We start from the raw sequence: 17,098 nt of genomic DNA on the forward strand, positions 1-17,098 counted from the left end.
ACTAACTGGGAAGTATCTATTTATATTTACAGCAACATTTGTTGCATAAATGAGTTGATAATTCAATACCCTTAGTTTTGTTACATTCGCCAATTGTCAGCCAGCAAGCGAATAATCCAGGTACCCACATCCAGTATTAAAAATCCAAATATTTGGGGTAGCCGGGGAATCTAATAGTTATACCCTTTAGCAAAACATGTTGCAACAATATTCCGAAGTTGGAAACCTATAAGTTGCAACACACATATAAGTGTCAGCTAAGGAGTTAATTTAGACGCTATAGATCCGACTAACTACACATTTGAATCAAGTCCATGTTTATTACCTAATTGATTGAGAAAATACTTACCCGTTGCAAATGCAAGCCTTATAGATTAACTAACGCATAGACAAGCAGAAGAAACTTCATATCGAAACCATACTTATATTTGCATTATAAGTTAAAAGCAGACAAGGTTATTTAATATAAGCAGGAATAAATGCAATATTGAAGAACAATTACCAGTATTCAGACTTGCACTATAAGTTAAAAACCTAATCGGCGAACTTACATTTGGAGCAACAGTAACAACCGCAATATTACAAAATAAAAACAATACTCATGCTATAAATGAAAGTCTGTTATAACAGGCATCACAAGTCAAAGCCTATACGCTAATATCATATGAACTTGTCGACCAAATAATGAGAATCCTTTATCATTGAGCAATAAAGCTAGAGTAAGGGATGTACCCCATTGAGTAAAATATACATAAAGGATATACTTTAGCAATAAATGATAATCAGATATCAATTAAAGTAGGTTGTATTGTCATTTGGGTGTAGAAAAATTCCATTGCATATATACATATGAGTTAAGGACTCATACTAGGAACTAACAGGAATGGCTACAACTGTCAAAACGCAATATGAATGGGATCTGCTAATAATAGCACTGTCATATAAGCTATAAGTGATTTGCCAATACTATATGAAAATACATACATAGTAATACAAACCTGGTTTTGCATGACAAACAATATATTGATATTTATACAACGAATAGCAAAACAGTGATAAATATTTTTCAAAACAAAACATTAGCGGCAATACTAGGGGCAATAAATGGTATTAACTGTTGACAATGTAACTGTACATATAAGTGGAACAGTATTGAGTCACTTAAGTTAAATCACAGAAGGGGACATACTCGTCTACACTAGAAATGCCCATATAGACCCAATATTGAAACCACAGGGGCACCCATATACAAGCTATTGAAATAGCAGCCACTACGACCTGAAATAAAAGAAGTAGACACACAATCAAGGACGTACCTAAAGACAAGTTATAAGTTTCACTACTGACAAGTCAACATATATATATATCTATATTAGGATTTAACGAGTATCTTGAAACATATATCTCATCAGATTTTCAACCATTAAGTCACATAATAATTCAAGATTTACTTGTTTAGGCACTTTATGGATGCAAGTGAACAACATTCAATACCACTGAGTGTTTAACTCCAATTTAATCTGGTACATAATATAGAACCGGAGAGAGACCTGGAATTACTGATATCGCAAATATATAACGGCGATTCCAATATAATAATTGTAGTGTCTCTGATATAGCATACCTAGAATTCAGAGGCTGAAATCTAGAATAACAGGAGACACTTCCTATATCAAAACAGTAGGATTGTCTAATGGGGATTTTAACTTGTATGTTGTCTCCCATCTTTTAAATGAATTAATAAAAGTCACATTTTATTTTAGTTAAGAGTTCCGGCCTGTATATTAGTCTGGGCACAGAGTGCTACTATAGCATTTCTTTCTTGTGGAACTACGTTCCAATAGTTTTTTGTATGCTTTTTGTAAACTTTGTTGGATGGTGGGACTGGAGAGATAGCTGCTGAGAGGAGCTCATTTATTTAGCTGGTTAACAGTTATTTTAAAGTACACCACAGACCAGTTAACTGCTGCAGTCAGCTTTTTTGCAGATACATTGGTGGATGTTGTGAGTCTTGAATATCTGCTGAAAGAAGCTTGTTGATTTAACTCCTCAGTTAAAAAAAAACAAAAGAACACCAGTTAACTACTGCAGCCTTTTTGTAGATACGTACATTGGTGGGTGGTGGGAGCCTGTGATATCTGCTGAGAGGAGTTTGTTTAGTTATTTTAGTTAAATTTAAAAAGCTAGTTTAAAAGTCAGTTAAAAAAACTTAAGACTTATTAAGCAGGCCCCCTTTTCAGATATATATTGGCGGAAGGTTGGAGGGATATCTGGAGTGCCATATAACAGCAAAACTACTTGCCTAAAAGTTATATATTTTATAACAACCACAAAGCTACTTACCTACAAGTTATATATTTTATAACAACCACAAAACTACTTACCTAAAAGTTATATATTTTATAACAACCGCAAAGCTACTTACCTAAAAGTTATATATTTTATAACAACCGCAAAACTACTTACCTACAAGTTATGTATTTGATAGCCACCACAAAACTTTAATTTTTCAGTAGTTGGCTGTAAATAAGACATTTTATCTGTATTCATGTATTTTGTTAAATGGATATAGAAGTACAAAAAGAAAATGTTATATTGCATTCTAGCTTACATATAAATATTTGTATAACTATGCATTTATCCCCTACAAAGGGATTAATCGCCTACCTGACGCTAGCTGAACACATGTCAAGAGACTAATGTATGTAGCTGCCATTCACAGTTAGCTCCCAGTAGTGAAGGATATATACATATTCCTTTTCAACGTATGATACCAAGAGAGCAAAGTAAATCTGAAAATAGAATTGAATTTAAAAGTGTCTTAAAATTACATGCTCTATCTGAATCATGCAAGTTCGATTTTTATTTTCCTATCCTTTTAATACACTAAAGCTTTTGCTTACTCACAGTTAAAGCAACTAGAATTATAAAAATTACAAACCAGTTTTAATTAAATTTGTTTAGTAGTTCTGCTCAGTGTAAATTAAAGGGAATAAAGTCTGCGCTCAAGGTAAACTTGGGTCTACGAGCAAATAATTTCATATTTTTACACTAGTTGGAGCAGTCACAATATTGCTTATTGCGTCCCGTGCTAACATGTGTGCAACTTGAAATCTATAGCCCTTTATGGGGAATTTACTTTTAAGTTTTCTTTCACTTTAAAACTGAAATGTCATGTTTCCTTTTAAGTTCATGCATTTTAATGACAATATTTCTTTCTTTTAGCCTTCCACTGCATTGGATCTTCCCAAAATTGGTGGTGAGTATTCATTAGTATAAGTTTATAATGTTTAATATAATAATTAAATTACAGTGCTTCCAATCGTCCTGCATTTTGCAGAACTGTCACAGTTTGGAGCTGTGTCCGTTTCCTGCCTAGATTACCACAGTCATATTAATGGCAATGCTATGCGGTTTTCTTGGTCCCCAGTGTCAGTCTGCCTGGAGACACATGTTTTTTTCTTTTTTCTTCTTCAACTATTTGTCAGTGCTGATTGCCTTTGACGGATGTCTGACTGTCAGAGTACATGGAGACCGGAGGAAAGCTGCTCTTCTCTAGCAGCGTACATGGCAGAATTTCAGAACGATTCCTCCCCCCACTTCTGTCAGCTGTTTATCTTCATCTTGTCAGCCCTTTCTCGCATCATATTGTTAACTGGTCTCACAATTCTAGTTAACGGGGCAAAAGGCTATGTGGGAGGGGCTGTAGCTCTGTCGTCCTTTAATCAAGTGAAGAATTCTGCTCTTATTTGAATATTAATTTACAATGATCTGCTTTAAATTTAATTTTTAACATGTACATAATATTACATTTAAATCTAAAAAAATATATTGTAATTTACAATGGTCTAGTATATATGTGTGTATGTATATATATATATATATATATATATATATATATATAAATGTGTGTGTGTGTATGTAAATATATATATCAATATATAAGTAGTAGAAGAAAGATGCACTCGCCAGGATTTCAAATTGTTACCTTTATTACTTGTAACGTTTCGGGGTGTTACCGCCTTCGTCAGACATCAATTTGTTGATGTCTGACGAAGAGGGTAACACCCCGAAACGTTACAAGTAATAAAGGTAACGATTTGAAATCTTGGCGAATGCATCCTTCTTCTACTATATATATATATATATATATATATATATATATATATATATATATATATATATATATACATACCTTCTTAAACTGTGGGTGAAAGCTACCAAAGTGTAACAGCGAATTTTTATCAGTAGGCTTACTGAATAATGTAGTGTATAGTCTAAGACCATCACTTGTATCTTGTTTATAGATTTCTACATCTAAGAATTGTATCCTATCCATATCATTCTCAATTTTGAACCGTACAGTAGAATTAATTGAGTTGAGTTGGTGGAACCAATCAAGTAGGGATAATACACTGCCACTCCAAACAAGGAAAATGTTGTCTATGTAATGATGATAGAACTTGATGGGGCTCTGCCTGGGAAGAAAAATATATTCTTGTTCATACATTGCAGTATAGATATTGGCATACGATGGGGCCATATTGGACGCCATCGCAGTGCCTAGTGTTTGAAGAAAAAAGGTGTTTTCAAACCGGAAATAATTCTTAACCAGGCAGAGCTCCATCAGTTCAATCAAAAATTCAATAGGGGGGACGGTGTAGTGGACATAGTTACTAAGAATGCGACTGACCATCTCCAAGCCATGTGTATGGGGAATTATGGTGTATAGATTGACAACATCCATTGTTACTAGTATGTCATTGAGACTACTCAATTGAGATATTAATTCAGCCGAATCTCTAAGGTTAGAGGAGGTAGACTGGACCACAGGCTGCAATAAGTAATCAATATATTCAGCCAGGGGCATAAAAAATGAGCCCCTGGCAGAAACTATCAGACGCCCAGGAGGGTTGCTCAAACATTTATGAATCTTGGGTAAACTGGATTATCTACTATCAAAAAATAAAAAAACATCTCAATAAAATTGGAATTCAAGGCCAAAGTCAAAAAAATATCAACCTGGGTTTTGAACATGTTAGTAGGATTACATGTTAATATACAATAGGTAGATTCATCACTCAGTTGTCGTAATGCCTCTGTCTGATACTGTGAATAATCTAACAGCACAATGGCACCGCCCTTATCAGTGGGCCTAATCACAATAGTGCTGTCCTCCACAAGAGTTTTCAAAGCACTTCTCTCATCTGCTGTCAGATTATCCCAAGTGGCAGACTCAGACACTTTTTGTTTGTTGATATCAGAGTTATAGATTGTAGTGAATGTTTTAATAGAGGTATTTGTATTGGTGGGCTCATAAGTACTACTTACTTTGAAAGTCTTCTGTATGTATGTCGGACTGTTCTTAAAGTGATCTTTTAGTTTTAGCTGCCGTTGAAAGTGAAATAAGTCCAGTTGTAGATCAAAGGCATCACATTTCAGGGTAGGGATAAATGACAGGCCCTAGTTCAAAAGTGTATACTCTGCATTGGATAAGGAACAGGAGCTTAGATTATATACTATGGTTTCTGTTTGCGGGCAGTACTTTTCTTTGTTGTGACTATGGTGTTTCCTACCACCCCTCCTATTGTGTCGGTATCTGACCCCGCAGGTAAAGGGGGTCTCTGTGAAGACCTGGTGCTGACTCCACCAGTAGGAGTTATAGCACGTTGAGAACTAATGACTTCACTCCCGGAGGAATCTTCCCCCACTGCTATCTACTGTCTCAAAATTCACCCGTCTATTCTTATTGTACCTTCCCCTTCTCTTATAAGGCATGTCCTGTTTCCCATATAACCATTTATATACTTTTCTTTCCTTCAACAGTGTTGTATTTTTTGTTTTTAAATGCAAGTAATTCCTGTTTATACTTGGCAACTTGAATTGTTAATTTATTCAGCCAATCAGTCTCTGAATCTTGACTGAGGATATGTAGCAATTTGTCCTTAATAAGAGACATATCAGTTTTAACAGCAGCCTTAAGTCTATACACCTTCTCAATGACTAATAGCATTAGGTCGTGCAAGCATTTATTAAGAATGCCGCACCACCTTTTGCAAAACTCCATACTTGTCCTCCCCAGGGTGGGTATATTTTTGATCCTAACCCCCCGTGGTATGAATCTATCCTTGTGATACTTAGATAAATACACTGCACGTAGATAGTAATCAGTCTCCTTTTTTTCTAAGTGTAATAATTTATGATACACATTTAAAGGAGTCTCACCTATAATTTCCTCCAGCTCCTGTATGTCCGCCTCACACCTGATGCGAACCGCTTCATCCTCTGTAAAAGCAAAATCCTCGATTGCTCCATATGGATCTTCATGGAGAGGCAATTGAGATGCCATCTCATTAGCCATAACCTTTTAGTGCAACACTTGGCTAGCAATATTAATCACAAAAAAGAGTACATAAAGTACCCTGCTAAAAATATGTTGTGTACAACAAAAAAGTTCATACAGTCACTGCTGAACCCCAAATAGAATGGGATTGCGGGTGCATGATCCAAATATTGACATATGTAGAAATCCAAGTAGATCAGCACACTATCACCTCCAACCACTGTGTGCTCTGCCATAAATCATAACAAAATGAACCGGTATGCTCAACAAGACTTGGCAGAGATCCCAACTGTCCAACACATAAGCAGGCACCGCAGTCTGTTCCAAACACCTTTATTGTGTCAAACACATAACGTTTCGGCCCCTCACAGAGGTCTTGGTCACATGAATAATAGTACACACAACGTATAACAACACACCCCTAAAAAAGTGCCTAATATACCCACAGGGGATGACCTGATACGCCGCAAACACGACCGTGTGACTCATCACATCAATCCAAACTGAAAACACATGCGTTATGGACGTAATCAGAGTGAGTCCGTCGTCATTGTGATTGCCGAACACAAAGCCAGCAGCTGTGCACGATACAGCGTAACAGCCAGTCGCCTATGTATGACGTTTCCTCAGCTGGTATAGTGAGTGTTAATGAGATTACCATGGTAACGTATAGACGCCACGTCAGTTGAAAATCGCAGCGATATCAGGGATCCACCTGTCATAAAAAGCATAAACGTATGCTAGTTAGGAACACACAAAAAGGAGAATTATAGCTATTATAGCAAACAGAACTTTAACCTGAAAATCATTGCCTATAATTTAAACTCGTATTTCATCCTATCAGCATATATTTCAGATTTTGCTCCTATTGTGATACCTTAGCAAACCTAACCTAATTCTATAAAAACAAAAGAGCTAAATGTAAAGTGCCCCAAAGATATGGTAGAAACATTGTAGAGGAAAGGAGACCAACAGTCCTTATTTATAATGGTCTCAACACTATGATCGATTACAGCTGTTTTTATAAATAAGGACTGTTGGTCTCCTTTCTACCACATCTTTGGGGCACTTTGTGCTTAGCTCTTTTGTTTTTATAGAATTAAGTTAGGTTTGCTAAGGTATCACAATAGGAGCAAAATCTGAAATATATGCTGATAGGAGGAAATACGAGTTTAAATTATAGGCAATGATTTTCGGGTTAAAGATTGGTTTGTTTTCATGTGTTTTCATGTGACCAAGGCCTCTGTGAGGGGCCAAAACGATTACGAGTTTTGCGTTAGCCTTAAAAAGCAGCGTTGAGATGTCCCAACGCTGCTTTTTTCCTAACGCTGGTATTACGAGTCTTGCAGGTACAGGTGTACCGCTCACTTTTTTTCCACGACTCGAACATACCGCAAATCCACTTACGTCAATTGCATATCCTATCTTTTCAATGGGATTTTCCTAATGCCGTTATTACGAGTCTTGGAAAAAGTGAGCGGTACAGCCTCTCCTATCAAGACTCCTACCGCATTTAAAAGTCAGTAGTTAAGAGTTTTATGGGCTAACGCCGTAACATAAAACTCTTAACTAAAGTGCTAAAAAGTACACTAGCACCCATAAACTACCTATTAACCCCTAAACCGACAATGAACCCACATTTTTTATTTTGTGATTCAGATAGAGCATGAAATTTTAAGCAACTTTCTAATTTACTCCTATCATCACATTTTCTTCATTCTCTTGGTATCTTTATTTGAAATGCAAGAATGTAAGTTTAGATGCCGGCCCATTTTTGGTGAACAACCTGGGTTGTCCTTTCTGATTGGTGGACAAATTCACCCTCCAATAAAAAAAGTGCTGTCCATAGTTTGAACCAAAAAAAGCTTAGATGTCTTATTTTTCAAATAAAGATAGCAAAAGAATGAAGACAAATTGATAAAAGGAGTAAATTAGAAAGTTGCTTCAAATTTCATGCTCTATCTGAATCACAAAAGAAAAAAATTGGGTTCAGTGTCCCTTTAACCCCTTAACGACCAACGACGTATGGGGTACATCCTGCAAAAAAATGCAGTTAATGACCAAGGACGTACCCCATACGTCGTTGGTCTTTGAAAGCAGTGGAAGCGATCCTGATAGCTTCCAGCTGCTTTCATGTTATTGCAGTGATGCCTCAATAACTGTTTTTAGCCATCCGATGCAGAGAGAGCCACTCTGTGGCCCTCTCTGCATCGGCTACCGATGGCCGTTATCGTTGGTGGGTGGGAGCTCATCCAGGGAGGCTGGTGGGCAGTTATTGGTGGAGGAGGGGGAAGGGATCTAGTGCGGGTGCGTGCGTGTGCACGGGCGCGTGCACGAGAGCCGTGCACGCGCGTGCACGTGATGTCTATCAAAACAGCATTAATATGCTGTAGATCTGGAGGGTGGGAGAGAGGACTGGGGAGGGTGGGATTTTGAAATCAAGGCATCTGGGAGAGGGTGGGGGGTTGGATGTTGAGGGGGGGGCAGCTACACTACAGAAATAAATAAAATATTTAAAAAAATAAAATACATTATTATTTTTCAAACTGGGTAGTACCCAATATGGTGCCCAATAAAGGCAGAGGGGGGGGGGGGGTTTAAAGAGCTGTTTGGGGGGGGGATGAGGGAGGTTGGGGGCTAAGGGGGGTCCTACACAGCAGAATAATTATTTTTTATTTTTTTTTAAAAACCTAAAACTTTTATTTTAGTACTGGCAGATTTTCTGCCAGTACGTAAGATGGCGGGGACAATTGTGGGGTGGGGGAGGGAAGTGAGCTGTTTGGGAGGGATCAGGGGGTGGGATGTGTCAGGTGGGAGGCTGATCTCTACACTAAAGCTAAAATTAACCCTGCAAGCTCCCTACAAGCTACCTAATTAACTCCTTCACTGCTAGACATAATATACGTGTGATGCGCAGCGGCATTTAGCGACCTTCTAACTACCAAAAAGCAACGCCAAAGCCATATATGTCTGCTATTTCTGAACAAAGGGGATCCCATAGAAGCATTTACAACAATTTGTGCCATAATTGCACAAGCTGTTTGTAAATAATTTCAGTGAGAAACCTAAAATTGTGAAATATTTAAAGTTTTTTTTAATTTGATCGCATTTGGCGGTGAAATGGTGGCATGAAATATACCAAAATGGGCCTAGATCAATACTTGGGGTTGTTTACTACACTACACTAAAGCTAAAATTAACCCTACAAGCTCCCTACATGCTCCCTAATTAACCCCTTCACTGCTGCGCATAATACACGTGTGGTGCGCAGTGGCATTTAACGGCCTTCTAATTACGAAAAAGCAACGTAAAAGCCATATATGTCTGCTATTTCTGAACAAAGGGGATCCCAGAGAAGCATTTAAAACCATTTGTGCAATAATTGCACAAGCTGTTTGTAAATAATTTCAGTGAGAAACCTAAAGTTTGTGAAAAAATTTGTGAAAAAGTGAACTTTTTTTTTTTATTTGATCGCATTTGGCGGTGAAATGGTGGCATGAAATATACCAAAATGGGCCTAGATCAATACTTTGGGATGTCTTCTAAAAATATATATATACATGTTAAAGGATATTCAGGGATTCCTGACAGATATCAGTGTCCCAATGGAAATAGCAAAGTGCTACTTTTATTTAGTGCCCTATAACTTGCAAAAAAAGCAAAGAACATGTAAACATTGGGTATTTCTAAACTCAGGACAAAATTTAGAAACTATTTAGCATGGGTGTTTTTTGGTGGTTGTAGATGTGCAACAGATTTTGGGGGTCAAAGTTTGAAAAAATTGTTTTATTTCCATTTTTTCCTCATATTTTATCATTTTTTTAATAGTAAATTATAAGATATGATGAAAATAATGGTATCTTTAGAAAGTCCATTTAATGGCGAGAAAAACGGTATATAATATGTGTGGGTACAGTAAATGAGTAAGAGGAAAATTACAGCTAAACACAAACACCGCAGAAATGTAAAAATAGCCTTGGTCCCAAACGGTCAACAAATGGAAAAGTGCTCTGGTCACTAAGGGGTTAAGGTAGAAAAATTCCTATTGGCTGATGCAATCAGTCAATAGGATTTAAGTTCAATCCTATTGGCTGATCCAATTGGCCAATAGGATTGAGCTCGCATTCTATTGACTGATTGGAACAGCCAATAGGATTTCTTTTACAAAGATATGACGAGTCCACGGATTTCATCCTTACTTGTGGGATATTAACCTCCTGCTAACAGGAAGTGGCAAAGAGCATCACAGCAGAGCTGTATATAGCCCCTCCCTTCCCCTCCACCCTCAGTCATTCTCTTTGCCTGTGTTATACTAGGAAGAGGTGAAGTGAGGTGTTAGTTTTAGTTTCTTCAATCAAGAAGTTTTTTATTTTCAAATGGTACCAGTGTGTACTATTTTCCTCAGGGGGATATGGAAGAAGTTTTCTGTCCTGAGGTTGATGATCTTAGCAGACGTAACTAAGATCCACATTGGTTCCCTCTGAATGCTGAAGGTAGTGTAAAGAAATCTTCAGAGTGGAGAACAGCTGCATGCTATTAGCATTAAGGTATGTTCAGTCTTTTTTTCTGAGGAGACCTGCTATATCGGAATGGCTGACATTTTTTGCTATAAAAGGGGTTAAAGTGGATCTGGTTTTAAAGGAGAGTTGTTACTTTAAATCCTTTATTTAAAACGTTTTTAATGTGGCATATTGGGTGTTTGTTATGGACACTGGGAGAGGCAGCTCGTTATTTTATTTTTATTAAGGGCTGCAGTATTTTAAGTTTTTTTTGGGGACGACTTGGTTTTTTGTTCTATAAATAGATGGATGTGGCGCTAAACAAGCAACGGTATCACAAATGTTAAATTTATAGTGGATATAATTAATTTCCAATAGTAAAGAGGATATAATTAGTTTCCAATAGTAAAGAGGATATAAAGTTAATAGAAATGCAATAAACCAAATATAAATACAATTATTTAATAAACCAGACATACAATTCATATATTCACACAGAACACTATACCACCGCTGGTTAAAAAAATGGGGTTTAAAAAATCAGTTCATATGATAATTCAGTGAGTTCTACAGAAAAAATTATCCAATAGCTAAATTCAATTAAAAGTCTTTTCAGGCTAAAAGATTTTTCAGGCAATGAGTATGCAGGGGTATGCAGACAGCATGTATAATATAACAGCAGCCTTCACCACCAACTTGTAAGTAATACACGTATACTGAACGTACTGCCGGATCGGGGATAGGGGTATATTCTTTTACCTTGAGAGTACAACCAACCCTCCGGGCAAACTTCTATATTCGGTATTTGTCGACCGGTGTCTTTGCCGGGTGTGTAGATCACCTGAATTGGTGTCCGGGTCGTTCTCTGTTCCTGTCTCCCCTCTTTTCCAACCTCGATCCTTGGCGTGTGATGTAGTCAGTTCCGTAAGCTTGGAGTAATCACGTGTCAGGGTGTTAGCCAATCAGCTGGAGTTTCCCACACTGTCAATCCTTTGGCGGTTTGTTTGAAAAAAGACGATCACAGAGCTCTGGTGTCTTTAGTTAACCTCCTCGGTTAAAATCCAGGAAGCATAAGAACACATCTACGCGTTTCAGCCTTTAGACGGCCTTTATCAAGATGTTTTTTCTGGTTCCTGTGCTTTCTTTTTATACCCCTGTCAATTTCCTGTTTGCCTTATTCCTCGATTTTTAATTGATACATCAAGTCATTCTGTTCATGTTTTTATTTTTGATTCTTCCAAAAACGATATTTTCTAAAAGTTCAGTTTTCATATTAAAATTATATGCGTATAACCCCATTTATTAAAAAAAATTGATAGATAAATTATCCATAAGTACATTTAAAAAATCATATATTAGTCAAAAAGCACAATCAATTTTGGAATCTATGTTAAAGGCCATATAGAATATTAACATGCACTATCCAGTATTAGATTACTATATTTCATATTAGGTTATAAGGCAAAAAATTATCTTATAATAAAAAGGTGTAACAAATGGTATACCCCAAAAAGAATTTTATGTTAACCATTACAAAAATGATCTGATTCATTATTAATTTTATTAACCTCAAATGAGTCAATGAATCTCATTGGTGAATTTAATATATTTCTAAAACTAATGTGAAGACATATGTGAGAGAATCTATTAAATTTCTTACTTCATTGGTTTTTTTTGGGGGTAGTATATGAAAATACATAAATACATATATGCAATGGTAGTTCATAGAGTTGGATATATAATTTTTTTTTTTAAAAAGTATGTATAAAATAATGTGACATATTTTATGGAACGAGTTGTAAATCCCAAAATGTATTTATACTGAACTCAAAGTTGCTTTAACCTCAATTAAACCAACAATTCTCATAGGTCAATTTAATGTTGTTCTAAAACTAATGTGATGACATATGTAAAATACTTTATCAAATTACCTATTATATTGATTTTTAATTGTGGTTTGTTACAAAAAAGAACTAGAAAGCCACAATGTCGCAGCTAAGGGTGCAACTATTGGTGTTCTCAAACAATAACCCTCAGTCAATATTTTAAATTTAAGATATAAAAATTCTCTTTACCTTAGAGGGTCTGTTATTGAATAGATTAATTCATAAACGGTCTTAGATCTAATTCTACATTCAAGCCTTCTGGAGTGATAGAACCAAAGTTATAGATTAGTTCAGCCTCAATTATATAAAATTAATTTCTCATAATCCCCTCCTCTGGGATCTTTTTTGATTCTTTTTATACCCCACCAGCAGAGGTCTTTCATATTACTCCCATGGCATTCTTTAAAATGCTTTGATACAAAGTGGCCTTCAAATCCATTTTTAATATTGTTCAGGTGGTCTCTGATCCTATCTCTCAATTTTCTTTGGGTCTGGCCTAAATACTGTTTATTACATGAACATTGTAAGATGTAGATTACACCTTTGTCACTACACCTAATCACATCTTTAATCACATGTTTGTAATCTATTGTTGTAGAATTAATATTTCTCCAACATAGGTGTGTCCGGTCCACGGCGTCATCCTTACTTGTGGGATATTCTCTTCCCCAACAGGAAATGGCAAAGAGCCCAGCAAAGCTGGTCACATGATCCCTCCTAGGCTCCGCCTACCCCAGTCATTCTCTTTGCCGTTGTACAGGCAACATCTCCACGGAGATGGCTTAGAGTTTTTTAGTGTTTAACTGTAGTTTTTATTATTCAATCAAGAGTTTGTTATTTTAAAATAGTGCTGGTATGTACTATTTACTCAGAAACAGAAAAGAGATGAAGATTTCTGTTTGTATGAGGAAAATGATTTTAGCACCGTAACTAAAATCCATGGCTGTTCCACACAGGACTGTTGAGAGCAATTAACTTCAGTTGGGGGAACAGTGTGCAGTCTCTTGCTGCTTGAGGTATGACACATTCTAACAAGACGATGTAATGCTGGAAGCTGTCATTTTTCCCTATGGGATCCGGTAAGCCATGTTTATTACGATGGTAAATAAGGGCTTCATAAGGGCTTATTAAGATTGTAGACTTTTCTGGGCTAAATCGATTCATTTTTAAAACATATTTAGCCTTGAGGAATCATTTTATCTGGGTATATTGATATTATAATATCGGCAGGCACTGTATTAGTCACCTTATTTCTCTGGGGCTTTCCCAAAGCATAAGCAGAGCCTCATTTTCGCGCCGGTGTGGCGCACTTGTTTTTGAGAGGCATGGCATGCAGTCGCATGTGAGAGGAGCTCTGATACTTAGAAAAGGCTTTCTGAAGGCGTCATTTGGTATCGTATTCCCCTTTGGGTTTGGTTGGGTCTCAGCAAAGCAGATACCAGGGACTGTAAAGGGGTTTAAGTGTTAAAACGGCTCCGGTTCCGTTATTTTAAGGGTTAAAGCTTCCAAATTTGGTGTGCAATACTTTTAAGGCTTTAAGACACTGTGGTGAAAATTTGGTGAATTTTGTACAATTCCTTCATGTTTTTTCGCAATTGCAGTAATAAAGTGTGTTCAGTTTAAAATTTAAAGTGACAGTAACGGTTTTATTTTAAAACGTTTTTTGTACTTTATTATCAAGTTTATGCCTGTTTAACATGTCTGAACTACCAGATAGACTGTGTTCTGAATGTGGGGAAGCCAGAATTCCTGTTCATTTAAATAAATGTGATTTATGTGATAATGACAATGATGCCCAAGATGATTCCTCAAGTGAGGGGAGTAAGCATGGTACTGCATCATTCCCTCCTTCGTCTACACGAGTCTTGCCCACTCAGGAGGCCCCTAGTACATCTAGCGCGCCAATACTCCTTACTATGCAACAATTAACGGCTGTAATGGATAATTCTGTCAAAAACATTTTAGCCAAAATGAACCCTTGTCAGCGTAAGCGTGGCTGCTCTGTTTTAGTTACTGAAGAGCATGACAACGCTGATATTAATATCTCTGAAGGGCCCCTAACCCAATCTGAGGGGGCCAGGGAGGTTTTGTCTGAGGGAGAAATTACTGATTCAGGGAACATTTCTCAACAGGCTGAACCTGATGTAATTGCATTTAAATTTAAGTTGGAACATCTCCGCATTCTGCTTAAGGAGGTATTATCCACTCTGGATGATTGTGAAAAGTTGGTCATCCCAGAGAAACTATGTAAAATGGACAAGTTCCTAGAGGTGCCGGAGCTCCCAGAAGCTTTTCCTATACCCATGCGGGTGGCGGACATTGTTAATAAAGAATGGGAAAGGCCCGGTATTCCTTTCGTCCCTCCCCCCCATATTTAAAAAATTGTTTCCTATGGTCGACCCCAGAAAGGACTTATGGCAGACAGTCCCCAAGGTCGAGGGAGCGGTTTCTACTTTAAACAAACGCACCACTATACCCATAGAGGATAGTTGTGCTTTCAAAGATCCTATGGATAAAAAATTAGAAGGTTTGCTTAAAAAGATGTTTGTTCAGCAGGGTTACCTTCTACAACCAATCTCATGCATTGTCCCTGTCACTACAGCCGCATGTTTCTGGTTTGATGAGCTGATAAAGGCGCTCGATAGTGATTCTCCTCCTTATGAGGAGATTATGGACAGAATCAATGCTCTCAAATTGGCTAATTCTTTCACCCTAGACGCCACTTTGCAATTGGCTAGGTTAGCGGCTAAGAATTCTGGGTTTGCTATTGTGGCGCGCAGAGCGCTTTGGTTGAAATCTTGGTCGGCTGATGCGTCTTCCAAGAACAAGCTACTAAACATTCCTTTCAAGGGGAAAACGCTGTTTGGCCCTGACTTGAAAGAGATTATCTCGGATATCACTGGGGGTAAGGGCCACGCCCTTCCTCAGGATCGGCCTTTCAAGGCGAAAAATAGACCTAATTTTCGTCCCTTTCGTAAAAACGGACCAGCCCAAAGTGCTACGTCCTCTAAGCAAGAGGGTAATACTTCTCAAGCCAAGCCAGCTTGGAGACCAATGCAAGGCTGGAACAAGGGAAAGCAGGCCAAGAAGCCTGCCACTGCTACCAAGACAGCATGAAATATTGGCCCCCGATCCGGGACCGGATCTGGTGGGGGGCAGACTCTCGCTCTTCGCTCAGGCTTGGGCAAGAGATGTTCTGGATCCTTGGGCGCTAGAAATAGTCTCCCAGGGTTATCTCCTGGAATTCAAGGGACTTCCCCCAAGGGGGAGGTTCCACAGGTCTCAGTTGTCTTCAGACCACATAAAAAGACAGGCGTTCTTACATTGTGTAGAAGACCTGTTAAAAATGGGAGTGATTCATCCTGTTCCAATAAGAGAACAAGGGATGGGGTTCTACTCCAATCTGTTCATAGTTCCCAAAAAAGAGGGAACGTTCAGACCAATCTTAGATCTCAAGATCTTAAACAAGTTTCTCAAGGTTCCATCTTTCAAGATGGAAACCATTCGAACTATTCTTCCTTCCATCCAGGAGGGTCAATTCATGACCACGGTGGATTTAAAGGATGCGTATCTACATATTCCTATCCACAAGGAACATCATCGGTTCCTAAGGTTTGCATTCCTGGACAAACATTACCAGTTCGTGGCGCTTCCTTTCGGATTAGCCACTGCTCCAAGGATTTTCACAAAGGTACTAGGGTCCCTTCTAGCGGTGCTAAGACCAAGGGGCATTGCAGTAGTACCTTACCTGGACGACATTCTGATTCAAGCGTCGTCCCTTCCTCAAGCAAAGGCTCACACGGACATTGTCCTGGCCTTTCTCAGATCTCACGGCTGGAAAGTGAACGTGGAAAAGAGTTCTCTATCCCCGTCAACAAGGGTTCCCTTCTTGGGAACAATTATAGACTCCTTAGAAATGAGGATCTTTCTAACAGAGGCCAGAAAAACAAAACTTCTAGACTCTTGTCGGATACTTCATTCCGTTCCTCTTCCTTCCATAGCTCAGTGCATGGAAGTGATCGGGTTGATGGTAGCGGCAATGGACATAGTTCCTTTTGCGCGCATTCATCTAAGACCATTACAACTGTGCATGCTCAGTCAGTGGAATGGGGACTATACAGACTTGTCTCCGAAGATACAAGTAAATCAGAGGACCAGAGACTCACTCCGTTGGTGGCTGTCCCTGGACAATCTGTCTCAAGGGATGACGTTCCGCAGACCAGAGTGGGTCATTGTCACGACCGACGCCAGTCTGATGGGCTGGGGCGCGGTCTGGGGATCCCTGAAAGCTCAGGGTCTTTGGTCTCGGGAAGAATCTCTTCTACCGATAAATATTCTGGAACTGAGAGCGATATTCAATGCTCTCAAGG

The 17,098-nt window shown here is 38.1% G+C and overlaps 1 protein-coding gene across 1 annotated transcript in view; it reads left to right on the forward strand.

Moving 5' to 3' along the window:
* The window catches only part of LOC128666438 (haloacid dehalogenase-like hydrolase domain-containing 5), a 718,406-nt gene that overhangs the window by 419,352 nt on the left and 281,956 nt on the right, over nt 1-17,098 (forward strand). Inside the window, exon 5 of the mRNA XM_053721044.1 lies at nt 3,226-3,259. Within this exon, the coding sequence (XP_053577019.1) occupies nt 3,226-3,259 (34 nt within the window). The remainder of the gene's footprint in view (nt 1-3,225; nt 3,260-17,098) is intronic.

Source organism: Bombina bombina, chromosome 7, assembly GCF_027579735.1.
Source record: "Bombina bombina isolate aBomBom1 chromosome 7, aBomBom1.pri, whole genome shotgun sequence".
Lineage (NCBI taxonomy): Eukaryota > Metazoa > Chordata > Amphibia > Anura > Bombinatoridae > Bombina > Bombina bombina.